The sequence below is a fragment of the Zonotrichia albicollis genome, chromosome 2 (genome assembly GCF_047830755.1).
Source record: "Zonotrichia albicollis isolate bZonAlb1 chromosome 2, bZonAlb1.hap1, whole genome shotgun sequence".
NCBI lineage: Eukaryota > Metazoa > Chordata > Aves > Passeriformes > Passerellidae > Zonotrichia > Zonotrichia albicollis.
Genome location: NC_133820.1, coordinates 35,813,105 through 35,834,949, shown reverse-complemented (window position 1 = coordinate 35,834,949; position 21,845 = coordinate 35,813,105). Strand labels below are relative to the sequence as shown.

The 21,845-nt window shown below is 38.0% G+C and overlaps 1 protein-coding gene across 5 annotated transcripts in view; it reads left to right on the top strand.

Moving 5' to 3' along the window:
* LOC102073008 (uncharacterized) overlaps nucleotides 1–21,845 on the top strand; it is a 370,008-nt gene that overhangs the window by 69,518 nt on the left and 278,645 nt on the right. For all 5 annotated transcript variants that reach the window (XR_012578937.1, XR_012578936.1, XR_012578938.1 and 2 more), the window contains exon 2: nucleotides 17,057–17,116. Coding sequence is in view for 2 of the 5 variants with exons in the window: in XM_074534753.1 (XP_074390854.1) it covers nucleotides 17,057–17,116 (60 nt within the window). In the remaining 3 variants the exon portion in view is untranslated. The remainder of the gene's footprint in view (nucleotides 1–17,056; nucleotides 17,117–21,845) is intronic.

Genomic DNA, 21,845 nt, shown 5'->3' with positions numbered 1-21,845 from the left:
GGGGGCCACTAAAATGTTACAGGGAATCTGAGCAGTTGGCTAGACCCAGCAGGACTCCACCTACCCTAACTAATGTTCTGCAAGTACTGCCAAAAAGGCAGAGCTTTGCTCCCCCCTCCCACTTCCCAATACTTTCATTGTTCTAGTCTTTTCATGCAGCAGTGGAAAATTTGTTCCTGTCCGCGCAGGAATAAAGATCTTTCACACAGGTTCACTTTAGATCCAGATGGCTTTTTGGAATAGAAAGAAACATGGAATATTTTACAGTTAGTGGTTCAGGAAAAGAGCCACTTTTGATTAAAAACGGGCCTTATATGGTCACCTTTGATTTCTATTGGACTTGGAGCTGAACTTAACTGTAATTACAGAGTGAAATTCCACGGCCTCTATTATGCAGGAGCTGTCCCTCTTGGTCTTCAAATCAATTAATTCACATCTCCAGATCATCTCTGTAGCCAAGCTAATTGAAACAGCCTGCTTTCATCTCCATTCCCTAGACTAGAAGAAGAGTTGGGTAGCTGAACCCAGACTGGAAATGTCTAGCTGCTTTCCATGTGTAAGAGGGCAGACAAAACCCTCCAGCCTGATGGTCTCTGGATTCCAATCCTCTGGATATGACAAATAAAGTCAAAAGTACCGAGAGAGTAAGCAAACGTTATCCAGTGGATTTTGCCACTGAACACCCTGTCTTTGTTCCTGGCTCCATTTTATTTCTTTAAGCAGCTCTCATGCTAACTCTTTGCACAATAATCCAACATAGTTTGTAGATCAGAATCGAAATGAAAATAGGTACATTTCTCTGAGATAACATTAAACACACGTAAAATTAAAGGACAGCTGAGTGTTTCCTTCATTCCTTTAATCTTCTGCATGTACTGGAACATTTGTTTTATATAAAGGTTATATTGTAAAAATACTGGACTTGGGGCGAAAATCAAATTTTAAAGAATGTAAACTAAAGTCTGGACATCACTAAAGCACAGAGTGAATAGATACTCAAGAAATATTTAAAGTAACTGATTATGGACTTTGCCCAGTTGAAGTATCCCAAATGACAGCAGGGGAGTCAGTTTGTCATACAAAGCTGCAGACAGAGAGCTGGAGATGAACAGAAAGTACTGAAATCTGGCCTTGAGACAATAAATGGAAGTGTTGAGTGGATGAGAGAGAGCATTGACGAAGGGAGTTAGAAATAGAGAAGTGCAAAATGAGAATTGTCATACTAGAACCGCTTCTAATGGTGTTTACATTGTCATAAGCCTAATAAATGTGGATATTTCTTCTCTGATGCATGCTAGCGATATTTTAAAAACGTGTTATGGGCTCCCAGGAAGAGAAGAGCATCTGGGTAAAAGGGTATGCAAGTTGGGCTCTGACCACAGAGCCTTAGTGCCACTTCTGAGCCGTCCCATCCTGCAGCTCTGCACTGCTTTCTCTGCCTCTTGTGAACGTGCATCTCTTTTTCTTGTTGCTTACTGATTTACCTGAGTTATTGAGATATTCCTATCAATTACTGGGGAATGTTGCCTTAAACAATTTGATTTCCTAATTTTCCAAGGGGAAAAAAACCTCCAAAGCCATGTTCAGATACAGTTGTGGGAATCTGTTGCATATTTCATTCATGTAGGATCTGCAGTTTTCCATCTTTCATTCTTTGTAACAGAGGACAGCTTACAGGCACAGCTGCTAACAATGCCCTAGGCTGGCTCTTTATCTCCACAAACTGAAATTTGTCCTATTTCAATCTAAGGATTCTGGGTAGGGTTGTCCAATAGGTATTTTCCCATGGTAAAATTATAGTAACTGGAGTTACCATTCCAGAGCACTGAACTTTCAGTTTCTTTTATTAGTGCATCACAGAAATCATGCAAGAAGCAACAGCAGTCAGATGCGGCCATTGTTATTAATTTCCATTGTCCAAAAGCAAATATGCAACATGAAAAATTCAGAAACTAGATGGTCCTGTGTTTGTAATCATTTATATCATTAATATGCCCTTAAAATAGATGTGCAAAAACAATCATGCAACTTAAAGAACAAAGAGGGTAATCCAAGAAGAATAGTTAAAACCCCATTTCCACAAAAAATCCTGCTTTTTTTGTGCTTCTCTTATTTATTAAGTAGTTTGTTTATTTTTATCAAGGATCAGGTTTGCAAGTATATGTTTAGAAAGCTACTCACATTACAGACAATCAGTAAGATCTAGTCTAATAGCTATTAAAATGAGAATAATATTTAAATTAGTAAAATTCAGAAATGTGATGATGTTGAGAATGAGCAATGAGTAGCCCTGCAAGAAGAATCAGTGAGGTTTGGTTCAAATTATCTGCTCTGGCTGGGGTTGTTTTTTTTATAGGTCAGAAGCAGACAATTTGCAGGAGAATGCTCTTTTCTTGATGTGTGTTCGTTTTACATTGAACTGTATTTCTCCACTGCATAAAGTGGACTACTTACAATGCCATGATGTGTTTGGAATAAACAGTAGAGTGCTATATTTCACTGTAAGTTCTGTCTATAGAAAGTGCTGGCTCTCAGATCAGCTGTTTACATTTTTCTGAAAAAGCTTCCATCTGTTACGTCAAACTTGTTAATATAGGTCCTCAGGATACAATAACACTAATGCTTTAAGTATCCAAATGAAATGTCAGAGTCCAGTTGCAGATACCAATTTCAAATGTGTCAGTGTCCTGAATCCACCTCTTTTTACTAACAGGCCATTTAATAATCCGTGTAAGTATCTATGGATGTCTAAGTCTTTGAAGGGCTGTGGGGGTCCAGATGTACAAATGCAGTTACAGCAGCAAATCCTCACAAAAGCTTTTCCACCACGCCAGCATGACCACATAAAATTTGGCCTCGTTTTTTTTTTTTCTGGCTTTCCAGCTACAACCATCAAAACCTATTTAGAGTGAAAGTAGGCTTGGTGAGGGAAGTCTCTGAGCTTCATGTTGTTCCCAGTGAAGTCAACAGCAAAGTGATTGCATAAATATAGATATACCTTACTTGAATGTATATTTTGCCCCTCGTTTAAAGAAAAAAATGAAATCCCATAGACTTTACACTTTGTTTTGTTTCTTTTTTCTTGTTATGGTTTGCATTCCTTCAATTTAAAACATAAACGAGTCCTTCATATTTTATTTCTTGTATGAGCTGATGTAATATATTATTATAGTGGCCATTCGACTAGAATGAAGATGTATGCCCCTCTTTTGATCCTTGTAAAGATGAAGGGTGAAATGTAAGTTTGTCATATTACCTTTCCTGTTTCTACTCTTTTGTATCCATGGTTTTTTAATTTACATTGCATTGTGAATGAAAACCCTTATCTTCTGTAATGTTTTTTTCCTGCCACTCAAATTTTGCATCAACACAAAGGGTTTGTTCTTCACGTTGTGTTCAGTATTTGGTCACGTTCATTATGAGGTGTATCTAGAATACACAGATCACATTCGGAAAATATCATTTCTCACTGTGTTTTTCTTGATATCTTATTATTAAGGGCTGTTTTTTAGTGGATAGAAATCCATTCTATGCATAAAACTGCATTCAAATGAGGTTTACACATCTAATCATACCTATTTTTATTCTGAAATGCTCAGTGATCAACAGTAATTTCAAGTACAATAAATGGTTATAGATCATTTGAGTAGTAAACACAATGGCATTGGTTAAATAGGACCATGCAGAGGGTTAATGGTAAAATATTAATTAAAATAATCCTCTTCAATTCCGTAATAACTTTGGCCACATGCCTTCATCCAACCCCCAACACCACCCTCATGTACCCTTTAAAAAAATATTCACATTACAGACAGTCTTGTGTAACAGATTAACATAACATATCTGGAACATTACTCAGATTTTTGGGCAATGGCAGTCTGAACATGTTTATAAGTTTAGCTTTTTCTCCACAGCATCCTGCTGTTAACTCTTGACTTTTTCTAATTGGGCATGACTCTGCGTGACTGGGAAGTGCTGCCTGTGGTGTCACAGGGAGGGTTGTTTAAGTGTGGGCATTGGAGGGACTCTGCTGAACACAAATACTCCGTGTTTTAAGGGCCTCACACAGGTAAACAATATTGTAAGGACTGAAATTTTACATTCACATTCAGATTTGAATGGCTGTGATACCGATCTGATGGATTATTTTAGTTGTGATACTGGATTACATAGATAGGAATGCAAAGGTGGATATACAAGAAAGGATGTTAAAAAGGCAGGATGTTTTTTTCTTTAAAAAATAAGATTATGTAATGTCTCTGGGTTAGAAACAGAAATTTGATCATTTCTTGCAAAAGACTGGAAGTTAGGAAGCCTTTTATTTTCTTCTGTTTTTTATCTGAACCTGACTTGTTTTTCTGATAGCTTTTGTTCTCTTGTAAAGTAGGAATCCTGCCAGTGAGATTTGTGGTGGAAAGTGTTCGGGGCACCAGTTATTATTGTTGAAGTATGATACAGCCTTCAATTTAATGTCTCATTTTTTTTTAGGTGACCAGACCTAAAAACAAAATAACTCTCTGCTATGCATGGGATTAAAGTATAAGTCCCATTTATTTTTTGTAGCAGATTTCATCTTGCCCATTGGCAAAATAATTGGCCTCTGTAAAGAATCAGTAAGTAAACAGCCAAGCAATTTTTGCTGGTACATATTGTAATTCCCATTTTAAAATTTACTTAATAAAGATTGCCTTTTATAAAAGCTATTTTGGTATATCAGAGGCATGTTGTACTAAACGAAAAGAGGAAAAAAATACCTCTGTCATTTGGAAGAGACCATTTAGCCTCTGAACATATTTGCTCCACACTAAATAATAGATGTTATTCTCAGAAAAATAGAAGACGTTCTATATAGTTCTATGGAAACTGTTTGTTTTTTCTGGATCCTTCACCCACTCTGTCTGCCTGTCCCCAAAATAACAAATAGATTTGGCTAGTATGTGTGGTAGGTAAATTTTAGGTGTGTCATATAAATTATTAATTTAATAAAGTTAATATTTAATTAAATTTTTAATCATTAACAAAAGGGGAAAGTTCAGAGTTGAGGTATTCTTCCTTCCCATAAAAATAAACATTAACAATCAGTCTGATTCCTAATGCATACTGTTGATTTCCAAAGTTAACCATACTAGATGGATGTGAAGATATTACTCTGCAAAGGCTTAAAATGACTTTCATGCCCGTAAAACAATTGTCCAGAGGTGTTATTGACAGGTCTGTACCTGCAGGAGGAATTGTTAGTGTCATGGATTTAGGCATCATATAATCACTGAGAGCTTTTCCATTTGTTTTCTCATCCTTTTACCTGGAGAAAGACTCGAAGGCACTGTGGTTTTTCCATAGGTATTTTTTGTTGAGCACAGCTCTGTTTGCAATGGGCAGGTCAAATGAATAAATTTTGTGTGTAAGCAAGAAGGTGGTAAGGTCTGCAATGCACGTTTATTCCTAGCGAAGGCCATTCCACTGCTCTTGACCTGGGAGATCTTTGACAAATGAGCTGATGGGGTGCTGCTGTGCTTCCCAGTGGCAGGAGCTGGAGCCCAGCTCCTTCCCATCCCTCTGCCTTCTCTCCACTCAGCAGTGAAACAGTGAGAGTTCATCTTCAGCTGCTGCTTTAAACGCTGATGGTTCTCTGCTGATAAGAGATACCCATGGCTGTTAGCACCTTGCTGTCACTCTAAGCAGAGGGAGCTGCAGGGGCAGGGAGGCAGCAGCGTGGTGTTCCCCCACTGGCTCCTTGGGAACTGCTCTGCTTCGGATGAGCCTGTAGGATTCAGGCCCATTCGCCACGCAGCAGTACTTGTTTAAAAGCAAGACTTTAGTGCTTTTCCATGTACCTGACTGGGTGCTTTTTGCCAGGAACTGAAGAAAGAGAAGCTTGAATTTGCAAAGTCTGATTCTCATTCCCTTTAGAACTTTGAAAGTGATTGAGTGAAAGTGCTGGTATTTTTTCATGCGACTCCATTGGTATCCTGTGATTTCTTTAGAGAACTCCTTCCCAGGCTTTACTTGGCAAAAACACTGAAATACATTGCTTAACTTTCTACACATAGAATGGAAGCTGTTAGTCAAAGTCATTCTTTTGTGGGAGAGGCAAGACAACGAATTTTTCATTCCCAGTGTCTGTTTTAATGTTGGAGGAGGCATCACTCTAATTTTGTGTTAACCAGTTTTCATTTTGAGAGCTATTTGAAATGCCACTTCACAGTTACTTCAGAGCTTCAAGGTCCTATCATGCAGTGTAGTGCCAGATTTTTCTGATGCGTGCAGATCTGCAGTAGCAAAGTCAAACATTTTTGGAACCCTAAATCTCTTCTTTGAGTTGACAGAGAAAACTATACAATCATTTCTGGCCTTTAAAAGTTGTTTCAGCCACAGACAGATTCATTTTCACTGAGATTCAGATGTATTTCCTTTTCTGAATAGCAGGACTTGTGATCAGAATCTGATAGCAGACTTTTATCACCTTTCTTGTATTAAAAAAATCTCATTTTGATGTGAGTTTTATTTTTTAGCATTATTTGTATTGTGACAGCATTGTGGGTATTGTTTCTGGGCTTGCTTTTTGGGCAGCACAAATCTCAGCTAGACCTAGAGACTTACAGCCATTTGTTTGGTTGCCAGTACCTCTGGAAATGTCTGGATACCTGGACACCAAGAAGCAGTGAGTTCTGTTTGTGTTGTTTGTCAATAGACTCACAGGTCTGGCAATGTGCACCTCACTTTCCACACGGGTGTGCTCACTGGTCAGCTCATGCTGACCTTGGCCCATCACTGGTTTTGTCTCACAGGAAAAGGGGAACAGGAAATAGGAGTACTTTGTGATGGAATAGAGATCTATACCTCGCTCAGCTAAACATGAGGCATTAAGGCTCAGATCTAGGCTAGGAGGAAGGAATAGGCAGAAGGGAGGGTGACAATTCTTTGGTGATAGACATAACTGGGTATCTGTGAAGAGAAGGAATTGCCCTCTCAAGATGCTCTCCTTGTTCCAGTGGTGAAAGGAGCAGCCTAGGCCACAGTGTCTTTTAGATGGCCAAAGTTAGATGAGATGACTTTATCCTAATGCCTCTGTGTTTTAATTTCCTTACTTGCAGAGTGAGGATAACCTAGTTCTATTTGGTTTTTCTTTAAAGTGCTTTGAGATGCTTGCTGCTGGAGTTTTTTAAATCTGAAGAAGCATGATGTTTGGGATTGCTCAGTTAATGGGGTAGATATAATTCTGGGATTTTTTGCTTTGTATAATTAATAGAGAGGAAGGAAGGCTTTGTTGTTAAAGCAGTGGATTTTAACCTGAGATAAAAGTTCAACACTGTATTTTGTCACAGATTTCCTGAATAACTCCAATCTGTGTGTCTCAACTCATCTGAAAAAATAGTTCCTGCTCTTTCACCCTTTGGCTAGCTTGTCTGAAAAGTTTTTTTCTAGTGACAACTTGTCTTCCAGTCTGTGCACTGCAGTGCCTAATACATCAATCTCACTGTGATCTCAAAACTCTACTGCAATATAAAGTGTTTCTTATCAGAAAATGTAGTTTTGTGTTATATGACATGTTCCAGAAGCTTTGTTTAGTCGTTCCTAACATAACAGGACAAAACCCTACATAATCCATTGACCTGTATTAAATGAAAGAACTGTGCAAGTTTTAGAAAAATATAGATAGAAGTTATATATGTAGGTTCTATTAAAATAGTATCAAGTGGATTGCATGTTTTGAGGGATATCACTTCAAGAAACAGATTTTACTATGGAAAGTATTTGTACTAAAGCTTTCTTAATTTAAAAGCTCTGCTGTGTAAAAGCAGTGAGTTAAATGCTTCTTATTGATTTTGCTAAGATTAAAGCATAGTTAAGTTTGATCAACAACCATCCCTGCAGTTTTGCTGGTGCATTTTCAGCTAAAAGAGGAGAGCCTTTTGGGTTGTTTTTTCAAATCTTAATCTGTACAAACTTTGTTCTATAAGATATGATGCATTCCTGTAATGGAGATATCTGCTAGCTTGCAGTATAGCTACCAACACAGTTTTAATCCAGATACTATATATTGACATTATCTCGGCTACAGCTTTTACTTAATCAACTGTCCTCATGTCCTTAAAGCAGAATGAATTTAGAACTAAAAATGTGCCACTGATTGAACATCTCAGTCTTCATATTGATTAATATAATAGTTATTTTTGTAATATTATAAATTTTTAATTAGAGCCATTCTTGTTACTTGATTTCTATGTACTGGTTTTTATACATTAATCTTTATAAAAAATAAATATCTGTAACAAATTATAGGAATGACTGGAAAAAATAAGGGGAAGAATGATATCAGGATCGAAGATGTTTTGTGGGTGTCATTTTTAGTACTGTTTCAAAGTGTATTTTTGTTCTAATTCCCTTTATGTTTAGACTAGACAAACCTATTGCAGCATGAAGGAACTGTTTTGTGTCCAGAAGTCATTGCAAAGTGGCAAATATTGAATTTTTAATGTTCCCTACTGAATATAACTGGGGAAAGACACATTTTCTAAGAGGTTTTGTAGATTGTTTTGTTTTGTGGGTTTTTTTTCCTAGAGGAAATGTGAACTAAATTTTTCTATTGTGAGGCATTTTAGGTATGCCATATAAGTCTTACACATGTATTGGAGTAATATTGAAAAATTAAAGTACAAGAATAAAAAGAATGGAAAATAGGCTCAATTTTGTTTTGTTTTTGTTTTTAAAAACAAAAATGTTTTGAATGTCACTTGACAAACAGCAACTGATGACAGTGGAAAAAGCTTTAGAACTGATATTTTGTCAGGGATTTTAATAAACAGTAAGAGTCCTTTGTAATAATACTGAAAATACTTCACCAGCAGAAAAAAACCCATGCTTTTGCTGTGATCATCTATTTTTGCAGAAAATAAGTTTGATATTTACTGAAGTCTTAGCATCTGTCTTAGCAACCTCATTGTGGAAGGATTGATAGATATATTGACAAATTACGCAGCAGAATACAAAAAGCTAAAACTGATTACAAATAAGTTTTCTTGCCTTTTGATGACCTTTTGTTTCTTAACTGGGGTATTGTGAGCTTCAGAGTCAACTGGAGAACGCTTGTCTTGGGAGATTATCATCCTTTCCTCACTCTGTTACATTCACCTGCTCATTGATACCAGAAAAACATGTTTCCGATAAATGTGAATGCTTCACTAGCTAGAGATCAAAAGCAAATGTAAGAATTGTACCAGGACGTTTTGACATAGGGCTGATTCATGTCAGGCAAAAGGAATCTGTGATTTTCCCCTTTCTGGCCTGTACAGATGCCTGAGCTTTGATTCACGTTGTAAATAGGAGGAGCATGAAAACCAGTGTACTTTTCATCCTCACTAAGGACTGAAGTCAAAATCTCTTTTTCAGTGGTAATTTCTAAACACCAATATAACCAAAACAGCCATAGCAATAGCAAGATAACTGGGGTCCCTGCTCAGAGCTGCTCCCCAGCTCTTCAAAGCTTGGATCTGCTCTGGCTGAGTGATTCTCCTTTGGTACCACCTGCTGCTCATATGCACTGGGCATCCTTCCCAGGGGCTTCCAGCTAGCATTGTGTAAGTACACACTGGAAAGGCTGCATAATTCATGAGGACATAGCTAACGTATCTGCCTCTTGAAAAATGTCCTGAAAGCACTTCTAAACTCAAAGAAAGATCCTACTTTGTCTTCTGGGTCTAGTAAAATACAAAAGGTTTTGGGAGGATTTGCTGTTTGTTTTGTTGCAATTGTTTCCATTGTGAAACTACAGCAATTTTGAATGAAAGTCCTTTTCCTTCAGCTGAGGCTTCCAGAGGAAGATTTGAAATCAAAAGTTAAAGAAGGGATAGGCATTGTGTGTATATGGCTAATGCTGCATCTTTTGTCTACCGAAGTATTTGTAAGCTAGCCTTTAAGTCCATCAAAGATACATTTCAGTGTTTTCTCTACATGTCTTCTGCTTATCCTTATTTTCTCTAGCATTAGGTATACTCAGAAATACATGTATTACTTATACACTCTTCTCTATGTGTCAAACAGAATTTGTAAGTCATTTATGTGAGCACTACAGAGTAAACCATTCTCATACAGTGTACTAAATATTAAATATACAGCATAATGTGCTAATAAAATGTTGCTAACATAAGTAGGCCACCTAAATTAGAGACTAAGCCAACTCTGTGATTAACTGTCTCATCTCCTGAATTCCTGTATTGCACCTTTGGAAGGCTTTGGTAGGGAAAAAAAAGAAGTATAACATATAAATATTGACAAAATTGTTAAGATCTAAAACCAGGGGGAGAAAAAACAAGCTATATTTGACCATTATAGCAATTAAGAGTAGATTAATAAATATGTTGTCAGTTATCACATTGTACACGTTTGTATCAAGGCTGAGGGAACAATAATATGTGAATTGGCATTGGAACAGGCTTCCCAGGAAACTGGTCACAGCACCAAGCCTGACAGGGTTCAAGAAGGATTTGGACAATGCTCTCAGGCACATGGTGTGGCTCTTGGGGTGTGCTGTGCAGGGCCAGGAGTTGGACTTTGGTAATGCCTGTGTGTCCCTTCCAATTCAGCATATTCTGTGATTTTATGATACATCTTCATTAATCCAGGGCTTCAGAAGCAATATTACAGGATCATTTCTATGAAATGCTAGTTGAGAAAAGTTGTCTGAGATTCACAACCGTGTTTCTGCCATGGTGGTCATGATGATATTACCATTCACACAAAAAGTTGTGACTGTGTGATGGCCTGAGGTTACTGAGGAGGAGATGGGAGTTGTTTTACACTGCTGAATGCTGGGGACTTCAAAGGATCTGTGCTAACTTCAGCACGTAAAGAAATGTCACTTGTTTTATCCAGAAGGGAACATTGAACTTCCCTCCTTTTCAGCATATCACCTGGGAAGGCTGTGTCACATCACCACTGTGTTGGGCAGAACAATGTGTCAGAAGGGAGAACAGAAAGATGGGCCCAGCTGGAAGTCTGGCCTAGAACAGCATCTTGTCAGAACCTCAGGGACCAGTGCTGATGACCTTTTTTAGTTTGTGGCACAGATGAGGTTCGCTTCAGCAGGGTAGCTTTATTCAGTAAAGAAAATGTGATTGTACTGGGGCTGTTTTATCCTTTGTTGTAGAATTTCTGTCTGGAACTTTGACCAGATTTTCCCTCTGAATTTAGCATCTTCCTAGCAGATGTACAGAAGCTGAGGAAGGTGCATATGCCTCACAGGAACTTTATTTTTGCTCAGCTGCAGTTCAGAAACAGCCATCCTATTCACTAGCAAACACATGAATACAGGATCTTTATACTAAAACTCTTATTTCTATATTTAAAATTCCAGCATGGTTTGGTGAGGGGAAGGTATTTGGGGGTTAATAAGAAATGTATATTCTTCAAAGCACCCCCACCTCAAAAAAAAAAAATGTCCACAGCCTTATAAAATACCTGGTTTGTGTCCTAAAATAAAGCATGTATTTCATGCTCTAAAAGTCTGAGGTTTGTAGCTGAAAAAGATTAAGTAAATAATTCAGAATTTGTTATGTTTACTTGTTAATAATTAAGCAGGTTAGTCTGTGTACTTTTTATAGGCATTGAACTTTATTTATTTATTTTTATTTACTTGGCTCATGTTCTGATTTTTAAATTTGAAGAAGTTTCTGCCAAGGAAAAGATCACGAGCGAAAGGGCATCAAGGAGTTAAGTGCTGCACAGGAAACAAAATCTGTAGGGACACATAATCTCTGGAGAGAATGGAGAATTGTCATCTCTCACTTCCCTTCTGCATTCCTCCAGACTAATCTCTAGTGCTTGAAGGGAATTAAATTTTAAAGCTGGTAATGATTTTTCAGACAAAAGCAGCACCTTTGATTCCTACTTTGTGTTTCTGGAGACAGAGAGGTCTCTCTTTGTTAGGAAGTGACATTTGGTTCATCTCAGTCAAAGTTCCAGCCGTGTTCCATTTCAGAAATAGCTCAGAAATTTGAATGAAAAGATGGGTAACAACACATCACATGGCTGTTTTCCTGTTATTTGAGTGAGATACAGTCTGTGGAGATGCTGTAAACTGACAGATTGTAAAGTCTGACATCCTTGTCTTCTGAGGAGGTACAGAGAGGCCACAGCAGCATGACTTGCTCTCCCAGCCACATTTGGAACCATCCATTGAGAACCATCCATTGCATCCTGTGGCAAGTGGTAGCTCAGTCCAAGTGGATCAGTCTGGGCAGATTTCAGAGGTAGTGAACAAGCAAATTGCTTCCCAGGCTCCTCTTGAATCTCAGTATCTGTCACTTGAGAAGAGAATGTGATGAGAAACAAAATGATTCTTTGTTTTCTGTCCAGTAATTTTTGCTTGTTGTTTTACATAGCCTAGCCCTGAGCATAGATTGAAATAGAGAAAGAGAAGAGATTTGGTTCTCCCCTCCTCCCTTGCCCGTTGCTAATCACATTCCTTTCCTATCTTAAGTAAGGCCACTGCCTAATATTTCTGAATGTTTGAACTGTTCCTTTGGTCTTGGCAGAATAAGATATCATTTGATATTTTCACTCACCTTTTCCAAAGGGGAGACAAAGCACAGGGCGGTGTGAAAAGTCAGCTAAAGTGATCGGCATTAAAAGACAAAAGCTGCTGAAATGTGAGACTGATCTTTGGACTGTATATTAAAAATCAAAGATTTTAAAAGACTGTTTATGTGAAAATTAATAGCCTGATTTTGTTGACAGTTGAAGTCTTCAGCTGCTACCATGGCATGTTTTAATTCCCTGTCTGCACTGGTATTTCCTTCTGAAGAAATACACAGGCTCATTGCTCTGCTATTAAAAATGCCATTTGCTTCTCATGTTCCAGGTGGTGATTTCTTTTAAGTAAACTTATGGTACCTGAAGTGAAGGCATATGAACCTCTCAGACAGCATTACAGATGCTCCTTTTTCTCCATCATGTGACTGCTGCCTTCAAAGATCATTTTGTCCTGAGCCTAGACAGTTAATCCAAATCTTTCACAGAGATAAATATGGGCAGGCAGTACTTTTCAAATAAAATTGAGTAGTGCACAGGGAACTTAAATTGTTTCCTGAATGACTTTTTCATGTGTGAAGGATGTAACTGTACCACAGTTGTTTCTTTAATTTTTTTCTGTACATATACAAAGCTTCCTTCCCCACAAAAAGCCAAAACATATCCAGTTCATTTTCTTATACTTCAGACCAGGTCAGTGGTCTGCTTTGGGCAGTTGTCTTCAGAAATTCTTCCGACAATGTCTTTGTCATGGAATTTAATGCTAGTCCCTTGACTTATTTTTTTCTTCCCCCAGACATACAAGCTTGACTCTTGAGAAAAGTTACAGAGATCTCAACTCTAGTTCTCAGTGGACCAAAGTCCATATCACCATTTCTGCAGTCAGTAAGAGTTGCCCTTGTTTGTAAGTCCAGTGAAGGGTTGAAGCTGCCCCAAAACTTGACCATTCAACACGGTCCCTTAGCTCAAAGCTGAGGGTAGTGGTGAGCCTGTGTGAGACAATCTGTTCTTCTGCTAGTAATACTGCCCTGAAAATGAGGGCATTTCAAGCTTTAAGTGTGCCAGATAAGACTTTTCCTCAGACATTAAATTCTCACACAATTTTATTTATTTTTTTTAGAGCATTTTGGTCATGCAGTGTCCATTTTGCTGAGAATATACTTTGCCCAAGTTTCATGCCAGGCTGAATCTCAAAAGAGACCAAGAGACTTATGAGTAGTCTCACAGTGAATCATGTCTGAGATTCTTTTTGACTCCTATATTCTTAGCATTAATAAACAGTGATTTCTTTCATTCACTTGCTGCTGGACTTTAGTCACACACTTTGTATGTGTGATGACTGTGTTTGGAAGGAATTGAACTGCAGTGATGCTAATATAGTTTATCTTACTCTTTGAATTTTGTTCTTAAATGTAGGATTTTTAAAAGAGAAGATTTACCATCCTACAATATTCCCTCTCCCACCATAACCTCAAGAGAAAATGTAAATAAAATTGACACCTTCTTTACATTTTCTTGAATGGAATGTGGTTATTTCAGTTTCACTTAATCTGATGATAGGTCACTGAACAGTGCTTTTTTCATTAGTAGCAAATATCAGAGGGTCATGCAGCCTATAAGGCATCAGCATAAGGAAATGAAAAAGCATGTATAGTTCCTCTTGTTTGCATTTTCAGCAGTACAGCACACTCTTGTTACTGTACAAGCAATTAGATAGTGGAAGAGGCATTTTTAATTTAGGATTGTTTAAGTTATCCATTTCTGTATTTCTTACTCTTGTGGTCTTACTTTAAAAACCTAACTCATTCTGGTTAGATATTTAAAAAGCAGAGTTAATAAATGTACCTCATTTACTTCATCCTGAAAAGCACATTTTTCTAGGAAATCACCATGGCCTACCTCAAGCCTCTCTGAGGACTGATAGACTTACAGCTTTGAGCCCAGTAAGCCTCTAGTGAGCCTATGCTGTGAAGTATTCGCCTCTGCTTTGCACAGGGAGTTAACTTTCATGTAAAAGTGAAAAAAACAAAGTGGTTTCCTGAATTGCACGCAGAGTTTTTCACTCCATTGGTGTCATACAAATGCATCAGATTTTGAGGGTATTACTTGATATGATATCATTTGAATCACCAATTCGCTGTTGATCTAAGTTAAACCACAAGGTTTAAACATGGAGGTTGAAAACAAAGTGTATGGCCTGGAAACAGCTGTTTTGGTCCAACAAATTATCATCTCTTTTGGTCCAACAAATTATCATCTCAAGTATAAGGCTTGATTAATTTAAATTATGTATAAAAACAGTTATAAAAACTGTGGCAGAAATGTTGCCTCTAATTAAATTCAGGCATTCAAATGTTTAGAAAGGATCAATTAATGATTGTGAAAATAAAGTAACTGTAATAGTTATACAGACTCTTGTACAGCAGTTCCTGGCAAAAATTACAGCTGACAAGAGGGTAGCTTGTCATCATGAGTAGTTGTACAAATGCTCAAATGCCAGTAGGCCAAAGAAGAAAAACTGACGCTTTTGACTTGGATTTAATCCTTTGCAGAACTTGAGGAGTCTAAACACTGCTGGAGGTCTGACTGATCAATGTGTTTTAAAATAAAGAATTTTCTCTCGCACAGGCTCTTTCCATGCTTTTCAGGCTCCCCAGTAGCACCCTCTCTTCCTGGGCTCACTCAGCAGAGCATCTCTCGCTGCAGCACGTCGTGTGCCAGCAAGCACAGAGTGGTGCAGCTGGGAGCCGAGGTAGACATGAGGCAAACTGTACCATTTTGTACCTAATAGTATCGCTTGAGTCAAACACATCCTCGTGCAATCCATCCAGCAGCATTTAAAGGTCAAAACCCCATCCTTATTACTCAATATCTGGGCCTTCTGCTTTGCTTTATTCAGTGTCTGTGCAGATCTGACAGACTGTTCCAGACCATCCTTGTGTAATGCTGGAAAGTGCTAACAGCCACTGTTCAGCAAGTCTCTCTCTGTTCAGGGAACTGCAGACCATAGGAAAGCTGAAGCATTTGTTGCACAGCCTTGGATCAAGCAAAATAAACCTTGTTCCCTGCAAACCGTGAAAGCTGCCATGCAGCAGCCTGGGCAGAGTACACTCAGGACTGAGCCACACAGGCTGGGAGATTGTCACAGGGAAATTTCTGCAAATGCTGCTGGAGACATCGTTTGATTGTAATGACCACAGATAGAAAGCACCCAGAAAACAAAAGGAAAATGGCAAGATCTGAAATTTTGAGCATGTCTGAGAAAAAGAAACAGAAGCATCCCTGCAGTAGCCAAGAACTGGTGGGAAGTCAGACTTGGAAACAATGAGCCTGAAAGCCTACTGTTGTTACATCTTCTTTATTTGAGAAAGCAACACTTTGGAAAGGCTCTCCAAAGATGAGTTCGCTCTCAGGAGTAATCTCTTCTCACCTATAATCCCAGTAGTTAAAATATCTTTGTGGCTAGCTATGAAAAACTACCACGAGCAAAATAGATATATTATTTTTATAATATATAAACTATTTATTAATTTTTAAATTACCTAAGTAATTTTTCTAAAATTATATTTTTAGATTTTTTTTAAATATATATATTATTAAAGAATACCAGTCATTTTAGTTAGTCCTGCCACACTCAAGCTGGCATTAGCTTTGGACACAGGTTCTTATGTGGAAAGTCAGCACTTGAGAGGAACAAAGGGAACTCACTGCTCGTGCAAGAAAGCAGGAAGTTTGACTGGAATGGATTTGGCACTGTAATCTAAGTGAACCTCTTAAAACAGGGATTGGAAACTGTGCCAATCTGGTCCCTAAACCGTATTCTGAATTGGTGAAGGAGGGTTCCCGACTTCTTCTTTCAGTCTTCAAAACACTTACTTTTTCCTCAGGTGTGTGATAGCCACTTCTGAGCATTTTGGTAGTTAACAGTGTATGGTACTAGGTCTGCTTTTGGTTCTTTGTTTCTTCAATGCAGCCTGTGGAGAGATTTTTGAACATTTTAGTCCTTAAAGACATTTCTAGCTGAAAATACAAAAATGTTACACATGCTTTTCATTAAAAAAAAAAAAAAAAAGAAATTCTTTAGACTCAGTCTATTAGAGAACTTATCTCTAACTTTTTCCAAAATGCATTTGAATGACAAACATAACAGGCAAAACTTTGGTTGTAAAACACATTTGGTTTTATCCCTAAGATGAATTACACTACACTTAATGGAAAAAAATTACTTTTTTGAAGCATGGAGTCTTAGAAAATCGCTCCCTGCTTATTTTGTGTCCAGCTGTATAACTTCCCTCCCTGAAGCATGTGCATAGCATAACATTTGAAATACTAGTACATTTAGTTTACTTTTTTGTCACCTGTGCACTGCATGCAAATGTGTAGGACTTTGTTTTGTCTTCCCTCAGATAGGTGTATGTTTATATATATACAGAATTCCACCCACTGAACACCAGCTATTTGACTGTTGTGGAAACTCAAGGTTTTTTGTGTGCAAATCCCTAAATATACTCATTTCTTTTCTTTACAGCAGCATAAGAAAGAAGTGTTGAGAGCTGCTCTTAACCCTTTTGGAGGCCAAAGTCAAAAGGTAAAACCAAATGCTAATGTTTGTGTTTCTGAAGGTGTTGACATCACAATTGTTTGGAAATGCTGTTTCCTTATCACATCTAAACTGAGATTTCCCACAGGAGAAAAGCAGAGATACGGTAAGAGGAATCAAAACATTATTAGGCCTCTTTAAGAGCCACCAGCATATCTGGGCATAAATTATACAGGTAAGTTACAACTGGTAAACTGCAATTATCTGTTTTACTTAATATGAAAACATTGGCGTTGAGAGTCAATGGGAATTTCAGTAGGATTTAATATTGCTAAGGATTTAATGATTTTTGTCTCACTATTACTTGATAGTTTTTATGATATATAAAGTTTTTTCAAATTACAGTAAAACAAATCCTGTAGCTCTTTTCTCAGGCAAGAGTCCCTCAATGGGAGTTTTGCCTGAGTGAGAACTGAATGAGGTCTAAATAATTAGCAATTAAAATATTCAGTTATTGTGCTACTGTATATAACAAAGCACTGGAGGTATTAAAAATTGCTAATCTCCTTCTTATTAAAATGTTAACTGCTAAACATAATACAGTTTTGCATTTCTATCATTCATTTTTGCAGTTCATTAGTAGAGGTGAAATGCTTGTGACAAATAGTCATTTGAACTTTTAAGGGATTGACTTTGTTTTCCTGGCATTTTAGTTAATATTTCCAACTGAGTTAATTTACAAGCAGAAGTTTTTGCGTAAGCTGTGGATTTTAGTAAAAAACCTGATCATGAGCAACTTCTCACATGCCATTCATAAGTATTTGCAGGAGAAAGCCATTGGTAGGGTACTCCTCAGGAGGCAGGGCTGGGCAGTTTGAGTATGTAATTTATGTAGGTTTATGGCAGTTTGAGTATGTAATTTATATACATTTGATCAAGCAGCTTGTTGTAATGGACTCCAGTGATAGGTTCAGGGTTGTCCAAAGGGTTTGCTGGACAATTTTCAGTGAGACACTGGCATGTGAACAGTTCAGCAACTGGCTAAGGAGCAAAGCTGTGCACCCCAGGCCTCTTAATTGGCCCATGAGCTCTTTATTACCCTGCTGGTTACTGTGAGGGCCAGGCCGTGCTCTCATCCTGCTTCACAGTGCGAAAGAATGAGTGAGATGCAGCTCCTGCCTCTTTCCTCGCGTAGCAGCAGAGGAAGTGTGGGAAGGGAGAGTCATATTTGGTGTTAGAGAACAGAGTGGTGAGTGAAGGTGGTAACTGGGAGAGGAGGAAGATGAGTTTATGAAAAGATTTGGTGACAGGTGAATTTCCCAGGGGAAGGCGACACCCTCAATGCTATTTCCCCCATAGTTACTCCCTGGAGTAGATTTTGTTATTTACTATGCCTAAAGGGTTTTTTTTTTTTTTCTAATCTTTTTTTAGAGACATTTAGACCTAGGCATTTAATTGTGCCATATAACTTTTGGCAATTCAGGCCATGATTCTGCAAGGATTTACACGTGTATTTCACTTACAGCATTATGAGTAATCCTGTTGAAATACATGAGATTAATTGCAGGACATAAAGTTAGGCATGTATATTTGTCTTTGCAGTAAAAGAGGTGTAGTTTAATTTATTTATTTACTTTCAGGGAGGGAAATTATTTTTTAAAATACATAAATACATGGGATTTTCCACTAATTTTGTAACAGTAAAAGAGGAGATGGATGGTAGCAAAATAAGCTTTCTGCTTGCTCCCCAAAATTACATTTTTGTCATGTTCTCAGCTGTAAAGTATGGGTAAGAATAGGCTGTTAACATTTTCCTTTTTGCATGAACAGTTAAACCTCCAGCTAGAATGAGATGATCATATGATTTATTATAGAGGAGTGAACAGGACAGAAATCAAACAGGAAGGCCTGTGTACTTGTGTGGACTCTTGTTTATAATTTCATCAGATTGGCGCACACCTCAGACATTTTATTTAGCGATAAGGTATGCAAATTATTCTGGAGCCAGGAGCAATACCTTCACCTGAATGTCAAAACTGGCAGAGATTTTTAAACCAAACCTCAATAACAACTTGTATTTTAAAACAACTATTCCTAAGATATAGCTACCAACTACAGACAAGTAAGTGCAGAATTCTTTCCTACTTTCCTTCATACCATTTTCCTTCCTCCCTTGTTTACCTCCATGGAGGAACAAGGCTGCACGATTACCTGTAAATACTGGGTGTAACTATGGGCAACAGTGCAGATGAGCTACAAAGGAATGTGGAAGTTTGTGCAGAGCACAGGAATGCATTCATGTTTGAAAATGGGGACACCTAAGGAATGAGACGCACCAGAGGAGATATCTTCTGTTTCTCCAGATGCCTACATCGCATCTTTGTATCTCTGAAGGGATGGGTAGCACAAACTCTTCGTTTCAACTGCTTGCTCTGTCTTTGGTTTTAGTTTTCCTGCATTTGTGTCCTTAAATCAGAATGTGATAGTAGAAACCTGTGGATACAGTGAAACATTTGGATGGTCGCTTTGCCATGGGATTGAGAGCTGAAATTCCTCAAAGCTGTAGATGTTTAGCTGCTGGGGTTTTGGTTTTAAGTGTACATACACTCATGAGAAAAAGGGTGAATATGCAGCCTGGGATTAAAATGTTAGATGTGTTTATTTTTTGAATCCTTGTTCAAGTCAGTGTGCACTGACTGTAAAGTGACAATCCTGTGCATTTTCCCTAGATTCCTCCTCTTCTCTCTGTGGATGTGTGCACATAACTATGTCCAAAGACTTCCATGTGAAGTTTTCCCAGGACTTTCTTGGCTTGTTTTCTTCTTGTTGTTAGTTTTAGTGAGTGTACATAATTAACCAGAAAGCTATCTGGACTGAAAACATCCAACAAAGGGTAACAACTGAAGTTCCTGATTGGAAAGATATGACCTGTCCATAAAATGTAAGTCCTATAATACATTCTCATGGATCTGGGTGCTCTTTGTGAAAAAGCCAAAATACTAAAGTCCTACTGCTTTTGTGGATTTGGGCCACTGCAACAGAACATTTTGTTTACAACAACTAGTTCTAGGACCTACTTTGGTGTTGTGGATACTTGATTCCTACCCACTCAAACGGAAGCACTTCAAAATAATTAAAGTAAATGAATTATCCACACACAGAGCAAACCCTTTCAGAGGGAAAGTGAGTTTAAGGAAAGCAAGAATCTGCTTTTTTTGGGGGTGTGTTTCTTCTGAACCATGTATTTCAAGGTATTCTTAAATAAGAAGCCAATGCTTTTGTTGAAACATAAAAAATAAACCTGAATTTTTGATTGTCATTTCTGCTGTGGCTGATGAAATTAAATCATTGAAAATTAGAAAAAAAATAACAGATGAAATTTGTCTTTTCAAGCTGAAGTCCAGGCAGTAGTGTATGGACTCTGCAAAATGCTTACTGAGGTAGCACTGGAAGAGATACAGTGGGTGTTGTGATATGTTCACTTTTAATGCACTGCTGGAAAAGAATTGGGAAGAGTTGGAAATATTTGAGGGAATTTTCCTGATAGGCTGTAGGAATTCTCCTGGTTTAGTCTTTCAGGATGCACTTTAACCCTCCGTTGCAGTCCTGGTGCCATGGTTGCAGCTTCCAACATTGACGCTTGGCCAGTTGCCACAAGAATTGATCACTTGTTTCTGTATAGGGAATAGTTGCCTGGATTGGATACCAATAACCTTGTTAATCCTACCAAAACCTATGCATTCATGTTTGATAAATGTTGATACTGGAATCTGTCATGTTCTTTCAACATCAAGCTTCACAGGAAACCTCTGCTTCCATGCAGAAGTCCTCCTTTACTTGCTTCAGGAGGTGAAATTCAGCTTCTTTCTTATGTTGACACTTCATTTGCTGGCTTTCTTCACTGCTGAATCCAGGCATCCAGTAGCATTCCAGAGGGAGAGGGGACCAGCATTGCAGCCTGCACTGCTCTTTCTCTACTTGGGATGAATAATAGCCCACTGGGCTAGTTAACCATTAGACTGACTTTTTCCTGTTCCTTCATAGCTGATTTGTGCCAAGGGGACATGGGTTACCAGAGCCTGAACCCAAAGTTCAGTATTGTGTGTTTATGTGTGTCCATGTGTGTTTATGTTTATCTGCATGCATGTCTGCTGTGTTAACCAACAGATAATCTAGTAAAAGTAACAGTGCCAGGCCAGTGTGCCTGCTTTGGGGTATAAATCACAGGTAATATTTTACTCTTCCTCCTTTACTGTTTTTGATAATGAATGTGAAAGGATTGGCTTCTTAAATCAACACACTGGTTTCCTCATTCAGTTCTTTAGCATGGAGTTTCATGATGCTAAAATTCTCTTTCTTAGAGCACATTTGAATCATGTGGCCTGTGATTCATGCTGTTTTGCCAGGGGCCATGACCTGATACGTCCTCTATGAAAAAGATAGCTTCCCTCTTCACTGAGAGTGAAAAAGTGGTGGCAAGAAGTATATGCCATGAAAGTTTTTTGAGATTCAGAACAAGGTATTTGGCTACCATGGTTTTTGATCAGATATGTGCCAAGGTCAAAGCCAAGAAGAAACTTTCAGTCATTCTCATTTTCTTCTTCATCTGAACTGCAGATCATCTGGTAGTATCTGAATGATGGCACAGGTGACACCACTTTTGCCACATGGAACATAATTTGACTTTGAATCTTTGTTCTGTGCCAGTGACTCAGGTTACGTTCGTCAGAAAGGATAAATAGCAATTTTGCTGTCCAGATGTCACATTCAGGTGTCC